Source organism: Kalmanozyma brasiliensis, assembly GCF_000497045.1.
Source record: "Kalmanozyma brasiliensis GHG001 unplaced genomic scaffold PSEUBRA_SCAF7, whole genome shotgun sequence".
Taxonomy (NCBI): Eukaryota; Fungi; Basidiomycota; class Ustilaginomycetes; order Ustilaginales; genus Kalmanozyma; species Kalmanozyma brasiliensis.
In genome coordinates, this window is record NW_015961990.1 from 76,098 (window position 1) to 91,767 (window position 15,670).

Sequence of the window (15,670 nt, forward strand, 5' to 3'; positions counted from 1 at the left end):
AAGCTCATCGAAGGTCCGCAGGGCAGCATTTCAACCCCATCACAATCATCTTCAAGTGAAAGTTCAGCCGTCCTCACACAAATCACATCGCTTCTTCACACCATCCGACCATACGTTTGAACAAAGCAACTCCTCGATTCGCATCAATCCTTGCTAGCCGCCTTCTGCGCGAGCGTGATCTTGTCCCCCAAACTCAACGCAATCCCCTGCGTCTTGCTCCTGATCCTAACATGACCCTGAATCGTCTTTCCATCGGGCAGGAGTTCGATGCTCAGATTCGCCAGTGCATCCTCTCCGAACAGACTCCTCGCATACATGTTGGCACTGAGGAAGCCGCACTCGCCCGCCAAACTCGCCTCCGGCGTGAGACACGACATGTTGGTGCTCTTCATAATGTGCGCCAGATACTCGCGCAGATCCGTGATGGTCGTGTTGACGTTGACCTTGTTCTCCCACTCGAACTCGGTCCACATGGCGCGGAACTGGGATTCGTTGCAGTAGGCCGGCGAGATGTAGTCCATAATGTCGATGTGGATGTCGTTGAGCACGACGCATTTCGAGTCACCGGCGGATTGGGTTCCCGTGCCCGCAGCGCCTTCGTAGATGATGTTGCCGAAGATGACGCCCGTTTCGGTGGAGGAGACTTTGATGGTGGCCTTGATCGACTGGTACGAGTATGGCGCAAGGGTGTAGTTCGACGGACGCTCGACGAGCTTAAGATCGCCGAGGGTGGCGAATTCGATCGAGAGGTTTTGCAGCGTCTCCGCGGTCTGGTTGACCACCAGCACGTCGAGCAGGATGTCGAACTGGTGCACGTTGACGTACGCCTCGGCATACACCGGGTCCGAGAACCCGGTCAGCTGAACAACACGCGCGAGCTTGCTGATGAAATCGTCCTTCGCAGCCTCAGCGGCTCCCGTAGCCTGCGTCAACTCGCGCTCGTACTCCTCGGCCGCATCGTCCGCCGCCTTCTTCGAGAATTGCCTGAAAGAAATCACATCGTCCGGCTGCACCTTGACCACCTTGGTCTCCTTGGCCAGCTTCTCCGCCGCTTTTGCCTGCTCGTGCTCCACCATCTTGGTGTACGCCGCCTTGGTGTCGTGCAGGAACACCTGCTTGGCCTCCTTGCTCTCCGGCTCGGCGTCCTGCACGGAAGCGGCGAGCGTCTCGACGCACGAGAGAATGCGCTCAGTCGAGTCTTCGTCGATGGGCGTCGCGGCAAACTTGGACTGGCCGACGCGCACGATGCTCGTCATGATGAGCATCGCTTCGGCGCGCAGGCTGTTCTTGGCCGCCGCGTCCGACGAGAGCTCGGCGAAGCGCAGCACGAGCTTGGTGAGCGTCGATGCGAGCACGGTGCCGGTGTAGAAGTCGCCAAGCAGAATGAGCGAGCGGAGAGGTGGCTTGGATGCGCTCTTGACCGCCTCGAGACGGGCAGCCTGGTTGGCCTCGGAGCTGAAGGCGGTTTCGGTGGCGTACGTGCCGTCGGCGCGAACACGGTTGGCGGCCGAAGTAGTGGGCTTTGCGGAGCCTAGTGCCGAAGACGATGAAGCCGCATCTGCCTCCTCCTTGCTGGCACCGTCAGCCTCCGCGGTGGAGTTGTCGAGAAGACGCTCCTCAGCCGCAAGGATGGGCACTTCGCCAATCACCTTGCGGATCTGCTGCATAGCCTCCTTGACGTCCTCGATGCTGGCACAATACTCGCCGACGATCCACAGAGCACCACGGAAGACCTTGCCGGACTTGATGTCGGTGAAAGTGCGGAGCAGCTTGTCTACGATCGACGAGCGCAGGTCGGGGAACTTCTCGACCACCTCGCGAACGAACGCAATCACGTCAACGGCTGATGGGTTGTTCGAGTCGCCGAGGAACTCCATGAGCACATGCACGACGTTGGAGGCGACCTCGGAGAACTTGATGGCGCAGGTGTGGATGGACTGAATGAGCAGCTGTCGGTACTCGAGGTTCTTGTCCTGCGACGAGGTGGTGTCGACAGTCTTCATCAACTCCTTCTTGAGCAAGAGCACGACCTCTTCGATGTTGCGGCTCGAGACCATCTCGAGCGCGATGCGGAGAGCTTTGCGTCGAACGTCCATGTCGGGGCTGCTGAGGACGCGGAGAAGGTCCATGACCAGCGGGTCAATGACGTGCTCGTGCTTGGTTCGCAGTGCATCGAGGCGGTCGAGAACGATGAGCTTGACGTTGTTGTCGCTCTCCTTGACAATGAGCTCGATGAGCGCGCTGGCGGTTGCCTTGACAGCGGCAGCATTCTGTGTGAGCGTAGTGAGGGTGATGGCAGCCTCGTACTTGACTGAGTGGCTGGGTGCAGAGAGCAGCTCCGAGACAGCACGGATGTAGCGGGGTCGGTTGGGCGACTCGCCGCGGCAGTCCTTTCGGATGAGCTCGATGATGGCAAGCTGCATGAGCTCGTCCTGCGATGCGACCTGGTCGCCGAGACCGAGGAAGTACTGAACGGCGCGCTCGGGAGCCGTGTGACAGAGAAGGACGAATGCGTTGCGCTTGCAGGTCGTGTCGGCTTCCGCAGCGAGGAAGGTCTCCATGAGCTCGGGCGCGTCGACGATGAGATTCTCGTTGTGCTGGTATATCGAGTAGACGCAGAAGACGGCGTTCTTGCGGACATAGCTGTGACGGTGCTCGAGACACTGGCGAATGGTGGGGATGAGAGGCTCCAGAAGCTCGGGCTCCTTGACCTTTTGCAAGAAGCGTAGTGTGGAGCCTCGAATGTATTCGTTGGGGTGCTGCAGATCGTTTCGGATAGCGTTGCAAACGAGAATCATCTCCTGCTTGAGATTTCCCTTCTCGTCGAGCTTGGGGCAGACCTCCCAGTAGAAGTGGAGCATCTTTTTGAGCTGCTTGTTGCGGCTGGGCAAGACATATTGGATGATGGGCATGAGCAGGTTGGGTTGTGGTGAGCCGTTTAGCGTCGAGACGATGATGCGTCGCAGCGTCTCGAGCTTGACCTCGTCGGAGCCACGCTGAAGGTTGTTGCGCAGATCCTGGGTTGACAGCTCGATACCATCGCTGCTCGGGTCAGGAGCAACGACAGTGTAGGCGACGGTCTCTGAAGACGCCATTGTGAATGAGATCACCGGAGACAGTCGCGTCGATGGTCACTTGTGCTGTCGTCCGCCAAGAAGATGGCAAAGGAGCGTCCACGCTGGCTGGACCTGAATAGGAACGTAAGTACGGACGAGTCGCGCGGTGGTCGTCTAGATGCTGGATTTGGTGTAGAGACGATCGAGATGGTGACGGCAGTGGTATGAAGGAGTGCAGAGATCATCAAGGTCGTGTTGGACTTTGAGCTTGGTCTTTGAGGTGCTGTCTGTCCTCGCTCGGGCTGCGTTGAATCTTCCAGCTCAACACGGCTTGGCTCTTTGCCGCTCGGATCACTCTCTGCTAGCCTTCCCTCTTCGCTTTGGCTGCTGCCTCCGCGTGTTCAACGCTCGCCCGTGCCGCGTCGATTTTGTAATGGCTGCTGTAACGGATTTTGTATCTCAATTGCCTTTAAATGAAATGGCGATTTGAATTCGCAAGACAAAATTGTTCAAAATGTTAGAGCTCCGGCCATGGCTTCCTTTGCTTCGGTTTCGACCCTTCTTCTCAGCGTGCTCGACGGCCTTGGAAGGTGTCTTGATGTCGGACAGCTTCTTCAGTATCACGTAGGAGAGGGCCTAAAGGGTAGAGTTGTGCAAGAAGGAATTCGTTCCGAGGCTCTTACAAGGTATACATGGCGATCCGAAACGAGCCTCTGTCCACGGCCTTACGCCTCAAACACAATCAATCGAGCCGATCCTTCCGAATCCTTTCTGATCCATGCCTCTGCGAGCTTCCTTCCTGCTTCCGTAGGCTGACTGAAAGCGACGGACTTGGCTCTGCTCCCGTACATCTTGATGAGCCCATCCATGTCAAAGCCGTAGACGCTGTTGTTGGCCGCAGCATCCAACAAGGCACTTGCCATGCCTGTGCGTCTCCAGCTGGCGATGACGTGAATCCTAAAGACGCCGACGGGTGGGGTCTTGGACGAGGCCAGGGCGTCAGAGACAAAGATGGCGTCGCCGGCGTCGTTCCACACCGTGCGCTTTGTCGTCGGATCGTCTGTGAGGCCGTCGTTTTCCTTGTTGTTGTTCGATGGGAGGACCTCGCGTGCTTGACCTGCAGGTACACGTCCGACTACGGCAGCTCCTGCCGCTCGACCACCGCAGATGGCCACCAGCACCTTGCATCCCTGGATCTCGGTCACGTCGACCGCTGCTGCACCCAACGCCTCGTCCACCGTCTGCAGCAGCTCGTTGATCTTTCTCGTCGCAGTAGCCTCCTTGAGCGTCGACATGTCGTAGCATCGAATCGCGACCGAGTGCACGTCGCCGCCCTCGCTACCACTCTGCCGACCGCGCAGCACCGACTTGCCCGGTGCCGCCCGTCGACGCAACGACAGTTGCGACACCTCCTCGCCTAGCGTGGTGAGCGACTTGGCATTCCAGTCTAGGCCTTTGACCGTGCGCTCGTGGTGTCGTGCATGCAGCGAGCAGTCTTCCGCGGAAGACGTGTCGTACTGCATGTCGCATTCGGTACATCGGATGCGAATGCGTTGTCCTAGGTCGAGGATCAGCTGTTCGGGCTCCTTTGTCGCTGACGACGCCGTTTTGGGCTGTGATCGGCGCGGCGCCGGTTTGGCTTGTCGCATCAAAGGGAACAGCGGAGTATGCACGGATGACAGGATCGGACTGCTCGACGCCATTTGCATCGCCTCGTCATCGTCCTCGCGCCTCGAGGGTGTACGAGGCGTGAAGTCCTCTGTCATGGCTCGTCGATTGCGTCCTGCGTAGGTGGTGATCTTCTTGATTGCCGGGGGAAGGGGAGCGATGGGCTCTTCCTGTTCGTCGTCGTCCATCACCATCTCCGTGTCTTGAGCGGAAGCTGTCCTTCGCAGATAAAGAAGAGGCACGGAATGCAGAGTGACAACACAGGAGGTCAGAAAGGTCGTTCGAGAAACAGCAAGTCAGACTCAGAGGTCTGCAAGCTTACATTCGAGCGAGCACTACGTACATGTGGCATTTGAAGGGGGAGAGCTAACGAGTGACTTGGCGGCGTGGACTCCATTGGCCAAAGCAGCTACTTGAGAGCGAATGATGTTGAGCTGCGAAAGTGTAGTCAGCGCCTTGGCTTCCGCATTTCGGTCGCTGGACGTGGGCGTCGGCTCCTTGGCCAGCTTGAAGAGGTGCACAAAGTCGCTGAGCAGCGCAAGTGGGATGGCGCTCTTGTTCTTTTCGGCTTGGCTCGCCTTGGTCGCTTCGGCGAATTGCTTCGAGACGGCTGCAGCGCGGTCGCAAATCTCGTAGGGTACACCGGCCAGTGCTGCCACCTGCGTGCCGTAAGAAGACTCGGCGATGCCATCCACAAGACGGTACCTGTCAAGATCAAAGCGAACAGAGAAGCAAAAGGTCAGTCGCGCATTCTAACAATGTCGAAAGAGGAAAGATCATGAAGGCTACTCACGTAAAGATGACCTCGCGCTTGGCGTCGTCGACTAGCACCTGCATGTGCTTGTTGCTGACCCGCGAGTACGAGTCAAAGTCGTAGGCCAGATTGGTGTAGTGCGTAAGGAAGAAGGTCAAGCATCGCGTTCGGCTGACCAGGTGATGGAGAACAGCAAAGGCGATCGCCTGCCCGTCAAAAGTGCTGGTGCCTCGACCCAACTCGTCCATAATGACCAGCGAGCGGGGCGTGCACTCGTTGATGATGCGCGAAGCCTCGAGCATCTCGACCATGAAGGTACTGTTGTTACGGAAAATCTGGTCGTTGGCGCCCATTCGCGAGGCGATGCGGTCCACGGGCGAAAGGCGTGCGCTGGCCGCTGGCACTCGGCAGCCCAGTTGAGCGAGGATCACGCCCGTGGCGCTGGTGCGCGCGGTGGTACTCTTACCCGCCATGTTACCACCTGTCAGGATGACCACTTCGTCGTTCTGGCCACCGAGGCGGATGTCGTTGGGAATGAACTCGACATTGTCGCCGGCGATGCATGGGTGGCGCAACTCCTCGAACTCGACCAGCGCCGTCTCGTGATCCACCAGCTCAGGTCGGCACGACGGCTCGCCGATGGCGTACGATGCCTTGGCGAGCGAGAGCAGACAGTCGATCTCGGCGACAGTCTTGACAGCTTGGAGGAAGACGTCGCTCTGCTCCGAGAAGCCGGTGAACAGCGTCTGGTGGAACTGCTTGAGAGCTGCAAGACGAGTCTCGCGTGCCTCTTTGATATCTTGCACGAGGTCACGGACCTTGGGCGAGTACCAGCGATTGCGATCCTTGGTGCCACTGAGCTTGGTCCAGTTGCTGGGCACCTTGGTCGCTGTGGGCACCTCGATCTGGAAAATGTCCTTGGTGCCGAGATGCTTCCAGGCACACTTGGACGAGTTGAGCTTGAGCTGCTTGCGGTACGACTCGATCTCGTGCTCGAGTTGTGCTTCCACCTCGGCGATGCCGGTCTCGGCCCGATCGTAAGGCTCGAAGGCGCCCTCGATCGGAGTGAAGGAGCCGTCCTCGGTGATTTTGAAGCTCGACTGCAGCTCGCGGGCCATTGTTGAAACGGGCGGGATCGACTGCAGAAGATCGACGATGACGTTGGTCTCGAAGCCTTCGCATTGGGCTCGAAGCTCTTTGACTGCCTTCTCGAAGCGGACCAGCGCCTTGAGCACGGCAGTGAAATCGCGAGGTCGGCAATTGCCCGCGCGCACTCGTGGCACGATACGCTCGATGTCCGGTAGCGATTTGCCAAAGGTCTCGAATTCATCGCCGAAGCAGGGATTCTTGAGGAGATCCTCGACCGCATCTTGGCGGGCTCGAATAGCGTCTGCCGTGGCAAGCGGTGCGACGAGCCAGATCTTGAAGAGACGCTTTCCGAAGGGAGTCACGGCGCGATTGAGCAGGCGGTGGAGCGTGCCCTCGTCGGTGCCCTCGTCGTTCTGCAGGACGTTGAGATGGGTGAGGGACTGTGCATCGAGTACGAGACACTTGTCCTGACGCAGAGGGTCAAAGATGTTGAAGTTGCGGCTGGAGCACAGGTCGCGGTCGAGGTTGAGTTGGGCAAGGTAGACCAGCATGCCACCGAGCGCGGACATGGCGCAAGGTCGATCGACCATGGAAGCGATGCCGTCCGGAAGCAGCGACGGGTCCACCGGATCGAGCGATTCCAGCCGAGCTTCTGCATCCACTTCGGGATTGAAGAGAGCGTTGAGCTTGCGCAGGGTCGTGTCGTGTTCCAAGAACTCGACGCCCGGCTTGAGCATGGTGATCTGCGCTGTGGTGGGTACGGTACCGCGCAGGACGCGCATTGTGGGCGCAGTCAGTCCTGCCTTTTCATGCAACACCTCCTTGAGTCGCAGCGATCGAAGCAAGGTCTCGAGTCTAGTGCGCGACTCGTCGTCCTCGAACTCGGTCAGATTGAACTCGGCCGTGGCTGCGTCGAGGGTGCACACGCCAAAGATGGGACCGTTGCGGCCGGCTTCGGCAGACTCTTTGATCGAGACGCAGTAGCTGTTGAGGTCGTCGGGCAGCGAGGAAGCGTCGACGATGGTGCCACTGGTGAGCACGTGTCGGAGCTCGCGATTGACGATCTCGGAGCCGCCGCCACGCGAGCGCTCACCGACGCGCATGCCCTTGGCCACAGCAGTCTCGGTCTGATCGACGCGGCCGACCTTGTATCCCAAAGCGAGGAATTTGGCGGCAAAGATGTCGAACGAGGCTTCAGGTACGCCGACCATCTTCATCTTGACCCTGTCGGTGAGTTTGAGGTCGAACTCGCGGTGACCGATCAGCGCATCCTCTTCGTAGAGCTCGTAGAATTTGCCCTTCTGAAAGAAGAGCACCGTGTCCCAATGGTTCTGCTTGATCTCCCAAAACTGCTTCTCGAAAGGTGTGAAGTCCTTCCAGGCCGACTTGGGAATGTAGACGGTGCGTGAGTCGTACTCAGCATCTCCGGGACGGTTGCCGTCCTTGTCGCGAAGGTCGAGCAAGAAGCTATAGGCCTGTTCGTTCTCTGCCTTTTTGCGCTTCTCTTCGATGACGCGACGCTCGGCTTTGGTGAGATGCGAGAGCGACGCTGACGAGGCGGCGCCATTCCTGGCAGCGCTCTGCAGCAAGGAGTTGGGCGAGGAAGCACCGGCGGCATTGCTGCCCATCTTGAAGGCGTTCAGACCCGAGTTCGACCCTGCTGCACGTGAAAATGAGGGCGCAGGAGGGGAAGACACGCGAGCTTTCTTCTTGGTCGCGTTGGAACCGCCGCGTTTCGATGATGACTTGCCAAAGACGTCTTCATCGCTGTCTTCCTCCGCAGCGGAATGGTCGCTCTCGTCTGAAGCGTTGGCTGCATCCAAGGGCAGCTCCTCATCGTCATCATCATGGTGGTCTGGCACGATAAAGTCGTCTTCGTCGCGCGACTTGCGAGCTCGTTTGGCGGGGCCACTCCTTCGGCCCTTGGAGGATTTTGGCAGATCGTCCTCGCTATCGCTGTCCACTGCGGCGCCACCTTCCGAGTCGGACTCGGCGTACGTCTTGGGACGTTTGGCGGCAGCACGTCGACGGAAAAGCGGCTGCTCGGTGTCTTCTTCTTCGTCGACGTCCATGTCGTCCGCGTCACTGCTTGGTGGAGGAGTCAGGTCTCCAGAATCGGAAGAGGAGCTTGCGATGGGAGCAGTTTGTGTGGCGGGGAGAAGGCTGTCGGTGGTGAGAGAGCTGGAGCGGTGATATGTGGGGGAAGAAGAGGGTGGTCGAGTGGAGGCGCTGTCGGGCGCATCATCGTGTGCGGATCGAGAGCCGCGAGCGCTGGATCTCGACTCGCTCGGTGGAGGCGTCTCGAGCGGCTGAGCCTTGACAGCTTTGGCAGCTTTGGCCACTGTCGGTGCTTCCTTCGCCGCGCTTTTCTGTTGTTGTGGCTTTGCCTGAGTGGATGACGCTTTGGCCGATGGTGATTGTGTGGCTGGCACTTTGGAGAAGAAGCCGAGCAAAGACGATTGCTTGCTTCCCGCGCCCGCTTTGCTGGGCGGCATCTTGAGCGCGTGAGTTCGGAGTGATCCCGGAATGACTCGATTCGGATGATGCGAAGGCTGTTCGTTGGCGTGGCAGCTCCAGAGTTCCGCCGGGGCAAAGTGTGCAGGGAAGGAGTGATCGGAAGGGAGCCGGGCTAGTATGACGAAGCAATGAGAATAAGGATTGTGCTAATGCTAGGACGCTAAGAAGGGTATCGATGCTATGAAGATAAGGTGATGAAGGAGAGCAGTGCTGAACGGAAGATTCACAAGAAGATGGATGTTCCGAAGAGAGAGAGCTTCTCACGCTGCCCGTGAAGCTTTGGCTCAGCTCGCTTGGACCCCTTTTTGGCTGCCTCGCTCGCGTTTTCTCTCACCTCGCGTTCAGCAAGCTCAAAAAGTGTTGCTCTCTGCCTTCTCTGCTCTCTAGCCGGCTGCTATGCGCGACGCGCTACGCGGTCACCAACAATTTTGTTTTATTTTATTTTAATTTTCATTCATGCAATTTCCACACTTAGGGCAGCAGCCGCTTCGCTTTTAGCTGATGGCAAAGGGTAGAGTGAGGTCGAAGATTCTGACACAGTACGGACACGACGATGAGAAGCATCTTTGCGTACATGCTGACTCCGTCAGCTAGTCATTCGGGTCGGTCCTGTCGCCAAATGGCGAAGGGCCGATGCCTGCGAGAAAGCGGCGCTGAGCAGGGCCCGAAGGCGTCGATGCCGGTGGCGCTCGAGCAGTCTGGTCATGCTCGTCAAGCAGGAGTAGAGCCTCACTCGCATCGAGCTCACGATCCGTGCTGCGTAGCTGAGATACGCGAGGGGCTCCCTCTTCGTGCCAGCTCCGACCGTCGCGGCCAGGGAGCTCTGTGGTCAGTCTACGCTTTGAGGGCGATAGCCCGTTCGCACTCGCATCGCCATCAACGTCGTCGGCCATTCGTCGGTCTTCGCCCCTTCGGCCGGGCATCTGCAATGGCTGCGTCGTGCCGTGCATTCGATCGTACTCGGCCTCCTGTCGATCGAGCCGGCTCAGCAGATCCTGAGGGGCTTCCAAATCGTAGGCGAGCGCAGGCTCCAATTCAGCTTTTCGCTTCTGCGTAATGGCTGTCGAGCTGCCAGACGGCGTCGATGCAGGCTTCAGATAGCGCGGCACGGTGCTCTGTGAGCTTTGGTCAGGCAAGCGGCTCTGAAAGCGATACTTGGGCAGCTTGCCGGAAGCTTCAACCTCCTTCGAACGCTGGCAGCACGGATGTCCACATTCGCTCTTGCACTTGTGCTTGCATCTGTAGCGGCGACGAAGAAACACCACCAGGCGACATCAGGACATCAGCATTCTTCTCTCCGTGCCTTGACTCGAGCTGTGATTGATGGACTCACTTTTTCCAGGACGACTCCTCGTCCGCATCATGCTCGTCTGGCAACTCTGCCCCTCTCGAAGCTCGAGCAGCTTCGCTGTCGGCAAAGGAGCGAGATGGTCCAGCTCGATACTCATCCTCGGCAAGAGCATCGAAATCGTTCGGGCTGCCGTTCTGAATCTCGGCACGCGCGATTCTGATCCTGTGAGAGCCACTCGCCACGTCGACAGGTAGTAGGCTCGCTTGTACGAGCGTGCCTGCGATCTCGTCGCACGCCGCAGTGGTGACGACGCGCATGCGAGGGTTGTCAAGGTGGACGTGCACCGTGAAGCGCTTTTCGGAGTCAAAACGCCAGATGGGCATGCGACGAAAGTCGACGTAGCCGCCGTCGGATCTCAGCATGAGCACGCAGATGCTCAGCGGCATCCTCGAAGTCTTGCTTTTGAGCATGCAAGTCGCTCGATTCTCGACCCAAATCTTCACCTCGAGCACCACCTTCATGCCGAAAGGGGCCAAGTCCGCGGGATCTAACGAGGTTCCGGCCCTGTTTGCCGGGAGTGTGAAGGAAGTCGCTTTGGAAGGCTCGGCGGACCGCTGCATCACCTCGAGGCCGATACGAGGCACAGATTGCGCCGCAGCAATCACCTTGCTGCCAAAGGGAGGGTGACGATTCAAGATCATCTCGATCTTGGTCGAAGTCGTCTCGGACAGCTTCTGCCACGTCACGATGCCCGCATTCGCCAGCGCCTTGATGGAGCGTTCACCGATCTGGTCAAACTGTCGGAGCATCGCAGGAGAGCCCTCCCAGGCGCCAGCGGCAATGGATCGTGCCAAATCCAGTGCCGCTTTGCATGCCACACCATCGCAACGATAGATGGTGACGTCGACGACTGCCTTTGCGATGCGCGTGGCGTGCGGGAAGATCCGCTTGATGTCCATATAAGGACTTGCTTCGCCCATGCCTGATTTGGCGACGTGCGAGAGATTTATGGCAGACAGATGGGCCTGTATCAGCAAGGAAACCTTGTCCGCGACTCGCGAGACCTGGCGGGGCGGGAAACGGATCTCTGGGTGAGTTCGAAGATCGTTGAGGAAGCCCTTTTCGCCCTGTCGCATCCTCTGTTCTCCGAATTCGTCCGCTTCGCAGATCGCTTCGAGGATTTCTCGGGTGTGGGCGCTGAGCGGCATGGCAATCAGCGCCAGCATCGTCTTGTGACGCAGGAAGAAGCGCGACATGATGATACCGTATTCAGTGGACGAGATTTCGACAGAGTCTTCGGAGCGGGCGATCAAAGAAGCCTCCTGTAGAGCTGTCAGCGTCTGGGTGACAAGGTGTTTGAGGATGTCTTCGACGCTGTCGAGGCCAATGCCCTCTTCTCGGCTCAGATAGTAGGTGGGATTCTTGTGCAGTCGAGTCCACATGAAGCTCTGGCGAATCCAGTCTTCAATCTGAGACTCGGTCGTTCTTCCGCGCAGCCCGATCTCGGCGTTGACGTGCTCGACCAAGCAAGGGGCCAAGCTCGACTCGATCCCTCGACTGCCGCTGACGAGCTCTCGATAGTGCCCTTGCATGGTGTCCTCGCACATGATGACGGCAACGCCGCTACGATCGAATTGAGGCCGACCGGCTCGACCCATCATCTGAATCATGTCGAGCTCCGACATTTCGATCCAATGTCCGTCGTATTGCCTTGTACCTCGTATGATGACGCAGTACGCGGGCAAGTTGACTCCAGTCGCCAATGTGGTCGTGCAGCACAGAACCGCAACTCTGTCGGCAAGAAAAGCCTGCTCCACTGTTCGACGATCGGATGCGGTGAGTCCGGCGTGATGAAAAGCCACGCCCGAGGATGCGAGAGTCCGGAGGTCCTCATCGTCAAAGCTCAACTGCGCCTGGCTTGATGGACCTCCCTCGTCCCCGATCGGAAGCGAGGGGCCGTCTGCGTCTTCGTTCGCCTGCTTGCGAGCCTCAACAACAGCCTTGGCGGCTTGGACGGTGGATCTGCGAGTGGCGCAAAAGATCAAGCACGGTCGACCAGCGGCATGTGTCTCGACCAGCTCGAAGAGCTTGCAATTGAGGTACGCCTGGAAGGCAAATTCGTCCTTGTTCTTGGCATAGCCGTAGACGTGCTTCTGCAGCGGACAGGGGCGATACTTGTCATCGAACTGGAAGATCTCGGCCGTGGTTTTGGTAGGTCCGGACTCGCCCTGTCGTTGCGTGTACAAGTTGGGCCCGATCCATCTTGCGACGTCTTCGAGGTTTGGCACGGTGGCTGAAACGGCTACGAAGCGCACCTGGTTGCCTCGATTCTTGGTCCTTGTTACCACGACTTCGAGACGGGCTCCGCGTTGCGCCTCATTGAGGATATGCACCTCGTCGATCAAGACGAGACGGACGGTGGAGAGAATGCCGGACTGTTCGTCCCACTTGCGCGTCAAGCTGTCCCATTTCTCGGGCGTTGTGATAACCAAGCGGCTCTTTCGTGCGACGTGAAGACCATGCACAGAGTCTCCTGTCAGCTCTGTGACACCACACCCGACAGGGCCGAAGCGAGCCGACCAGTCCCGCGTCCGCTCCGCGCAAAGCGCTTTGGTCGGAGCCAAATAGACGGCGCGCGCGTTTTCAGGATCTTTGGTGAGCATGCGAAGTAGCGCCAATTCGAACACAACCGTCTTGCCGGAGCCGGTGGGTGCGGAGAGGACGATGTTCTCTGTCGATTCCAAGACCTAAACAAGTCGTCATTGACGAACGTGATGCGAACATTGAAATTCTTGTCAGTACGACGCTCAACGTGATGTGGCGTACAGCAAAATGCTCGACTGACTTACCTTGGGCAGGCAGAGCGACTGGACTGCGTTGAAGAATGGGAAGCTAAAGAGAGGTCGATAAAGAGCCGCTGATGTGTCGAGAGGGCCAGACAAAGGTGCACTCCATCCGTGTCAGCACGCTGCCTATCTCCTACTGCTGAAGAAGGGTTCAGCTACTCACGCAAGCTTGAGACAGGAACGAGTTGCACCTTTCGGCCTGGCTCTGGTTCAGCCCAGACCCCACGCTGGTTCTCTGAGGGCCGAACAGGTTCGTGATTGGACCTCTCTTGAGGCTGCGGTGGGAGGGGAATGATTTTCGACTCGTTGCCTTGACTGCGAACGCCAGCACTTTCAAGGCTGCCGAAGTCTGCGTGCGTCTGTCTGCGAGGTTTGGCATTCGTATAGCTGTCGTTGTCATGATTCGCCTGACTAGAAAAGCCAGGATACACTTGACTGCGAAAGGGAAGGTCTGTCTGACCGCGAGAGTCTGGATTCATTGGATCACCGTAGTCGGGATACAATTGGCCGAGGTAGTGGGTGGTCATTTGACCGCGATTGTCCGCATTCATCTGGCTGCGATGGTCAAACGCATAAGGCGATGGAGGGTAGTGGTTGATCGTCGCCGAAGACGAAGGCGATGGCTGGGCCACTAAGCCTTCAACTTGGGCCCGATCGAAATCAAAGTGTCGCGATAGCGCTGCAGCTTCATAGTGATCAGAGGGCGGACCTTGTTGGTAGTAGCTGCCCTGTAAAAAGGGGTTCGGATTGGACAGCGGCGGCATCGTAGCAGGGTAGTAGTCACTTGGATGATACGGGTCGTCTGGCATCAGACCTTCCTCGCCTCGATAGTCCGAGAACTGGTCTCCGCTTCGATTGTCTGCATCATGTCCATAGTGCTGCGCAAGGGACGCAAAGTCGAGCTCTTCGGTCATGTTTTGCTTCTCACTGACCTGTCTCGATTGTCGTGTATAATGTCTGAGACGAAGGGAAGCAAGATGATCTCCGAGGTAGCTGATGGCGAAGACTCCATCGGTCGAAAGGAGCAAATATAGGCCTGGCAGCTTTCTGCCTTCCCACATTGAGGCAGATTCCGCCGCTGAGTTGTCGAGCACACGTCCCATCCTCCCCCATTACGGCCACCAATGCGAAAATCGGAGCATCTGCGGCATCGGCTAAGCCTCGTCGCTGTGAGTCGGCTGTGCCGAAGCCAAAGCTGCTCAGCCGGAAGAGCCGAACTTGAGCCTGAGACAGCCCTAAGGCAGCCAGGTCTCTTCTTCCGCCATCACAATCTCTGATGCGAGCGTGGGAAAGGGACTTTGTGTGATCACAACGGCTTCCTCCTGGAAAGACATGCCTTCTGCGAATCACCAAGGCTGCAAACATCGAATTGCGGCTCGATCACTGCTGGAATGTACCAAACTTGCAGAATTCTCGGCTCCCTTGAGCGTGCTACGCGAGACGACACGATGCGCACTGCAAGCTACTGTAGGCAGAGATCGCCGTGGGCTGCCGCTGCATCTCCTCGCTGTCAACAAGGATCTCAGACGCCTGATCAGGCTATTCCGCTGAAGTCGCTCTGCCGTTTCGTGATGAGGGCTCTCCTAATGACAAAGTTGAATGCTGAAGCTAACCTGATTCCCACTCGGAAACGATCCGAAGTCGTCGAAAGCAACGCCGACCTCGTTAGCGGGACTCCCTTCTGTCTTTTCATTTGTCTTTGCATTTTTTAATAAAAATATAAAAGAGGAAAATGTGAGAGAGGGCGAGAGAGCTCTGCTGCCGCGGAGCGAGAAATCGCGTTCAGGGGGCGCTTGTCCGAACCTTTGGGTTGGAAAAACATCCAGGCTTGGCTGGTCGGTCCCTTGTGACTGTGGGACTGTGGGACTCTTCGACCCTTCTTGTTGCTCTCACGGCGAGTCGCCTCTTGGCTTCTGGTTTTCGCGTTGAGAAGTCGAGGTGAGTCGTGTCACACTCGGCGGTGCACCCTTAACAGAGCTCAATTTTTGAGTTGGTTGCAAGCTGCACAGGCACACACGCTCAGATCATCGTTGTGGTCGCCTTGCACAGCTTTTGACCTGACCACGCTTCATTGGTTCCGCCTCCTCCATCTCGACAACATCGCAGTTGACCATCGACGGAGAGCGTTTCCCTTGCTCCACACCACTTCATCACGTCTCGTCTCCGCGGCCTCTGGGTGGGTCGTTGACATCCCCCCACCTTTCGCTCTCTCTCTCCCTCTGTGCTCTCGGACCTCTTCTTTGGCTCGTGCCCTGGAATTACATCAATCTAGCTCAAGCTCCTGCTTCAAGCTTTCACGGTAACCTGGATCGACTCTCCGTACCGTCGCGCACCCTGACTCTTATCTGAGGCCAAACGGGACCTCCGACATGGCTCGATAGTCAAGCACATTGCTCGGATTCGCTCTCGTCCTCTACGTCACAAACTTCGCCCGTAGGAACGCCTTCAT

General features: G+C 57.9%; 3 protein-coding genes across 3 annotated transcripts; all 3 read right to left on the bottom strand.

The window, feature by feature from the left end:
* Positions 1 to 143: 143 nt before the first annotated feature.
* On the bottom strand, positions 144 to 3,095 carry PSEUBRA_005700 (Clathrin/coatomer adaptor, adaptin-like, N-terminal; the record flags this gene model as incomplete). Its single annotated transcript, XM_016439105.1, has 1 exon — positions 144 to 3,095. One exon carries the CDS (start codon positions 3,093 to 3,095, stop codon positions 144 to 146), a length of 2,952 nt encoding a protein of 983 aa, XP_016289893.1.
* A 686-nt stretch (positions 3,096 to 3,781) lies between these two features.
* Positions 3,782 to 9,062, bottom strand: PSEUBRA_005701 (N-acetyltransferase ESCO, zinc-finger; the record flags this gene model as incomplete). The annotated part of the gene is made up of 3 exons (XM_059465652.1): positions 3,782 to 4,938; positions 5,068 to 5,429; positions 5,518 to 9,062. The coding sequence occupies 3 exons, from the start codon at positions 9,060 to 9,062 to the stop codon at positions 3,782 to 3,784; spliced, it is 5,064 nt and encodes a 1,687-aa protein (XP_059320331.1).
* Positions 9,063 to 9,674: 612 nt separating this feature from the next.
* PSEUBRA_005702 (Helicase, C-terminal) lies at positions 9,675 to 14,135 on the bottom strand (the record flags this gene model as incomplete). The annotated part of the gene is made up of 4 exons (XM_059465653.1): positions 9,675 to 10,323; positions 10,418 to 13,122; positions 13,225 to 13,292; positions 13,385 to 14,135. The coding sequence occupies 4 exons, from the start codon at positions 14,133 to 14,135 to the stop codon at positions 9,675 to 9,677; spliced, it is 4,173 nt and encodes a 1,390-aa protein (XP_059320332.1).
* Between the last annotated feature and the right edge of the window lie 1,535 nt (positions 14,136 to 15,670).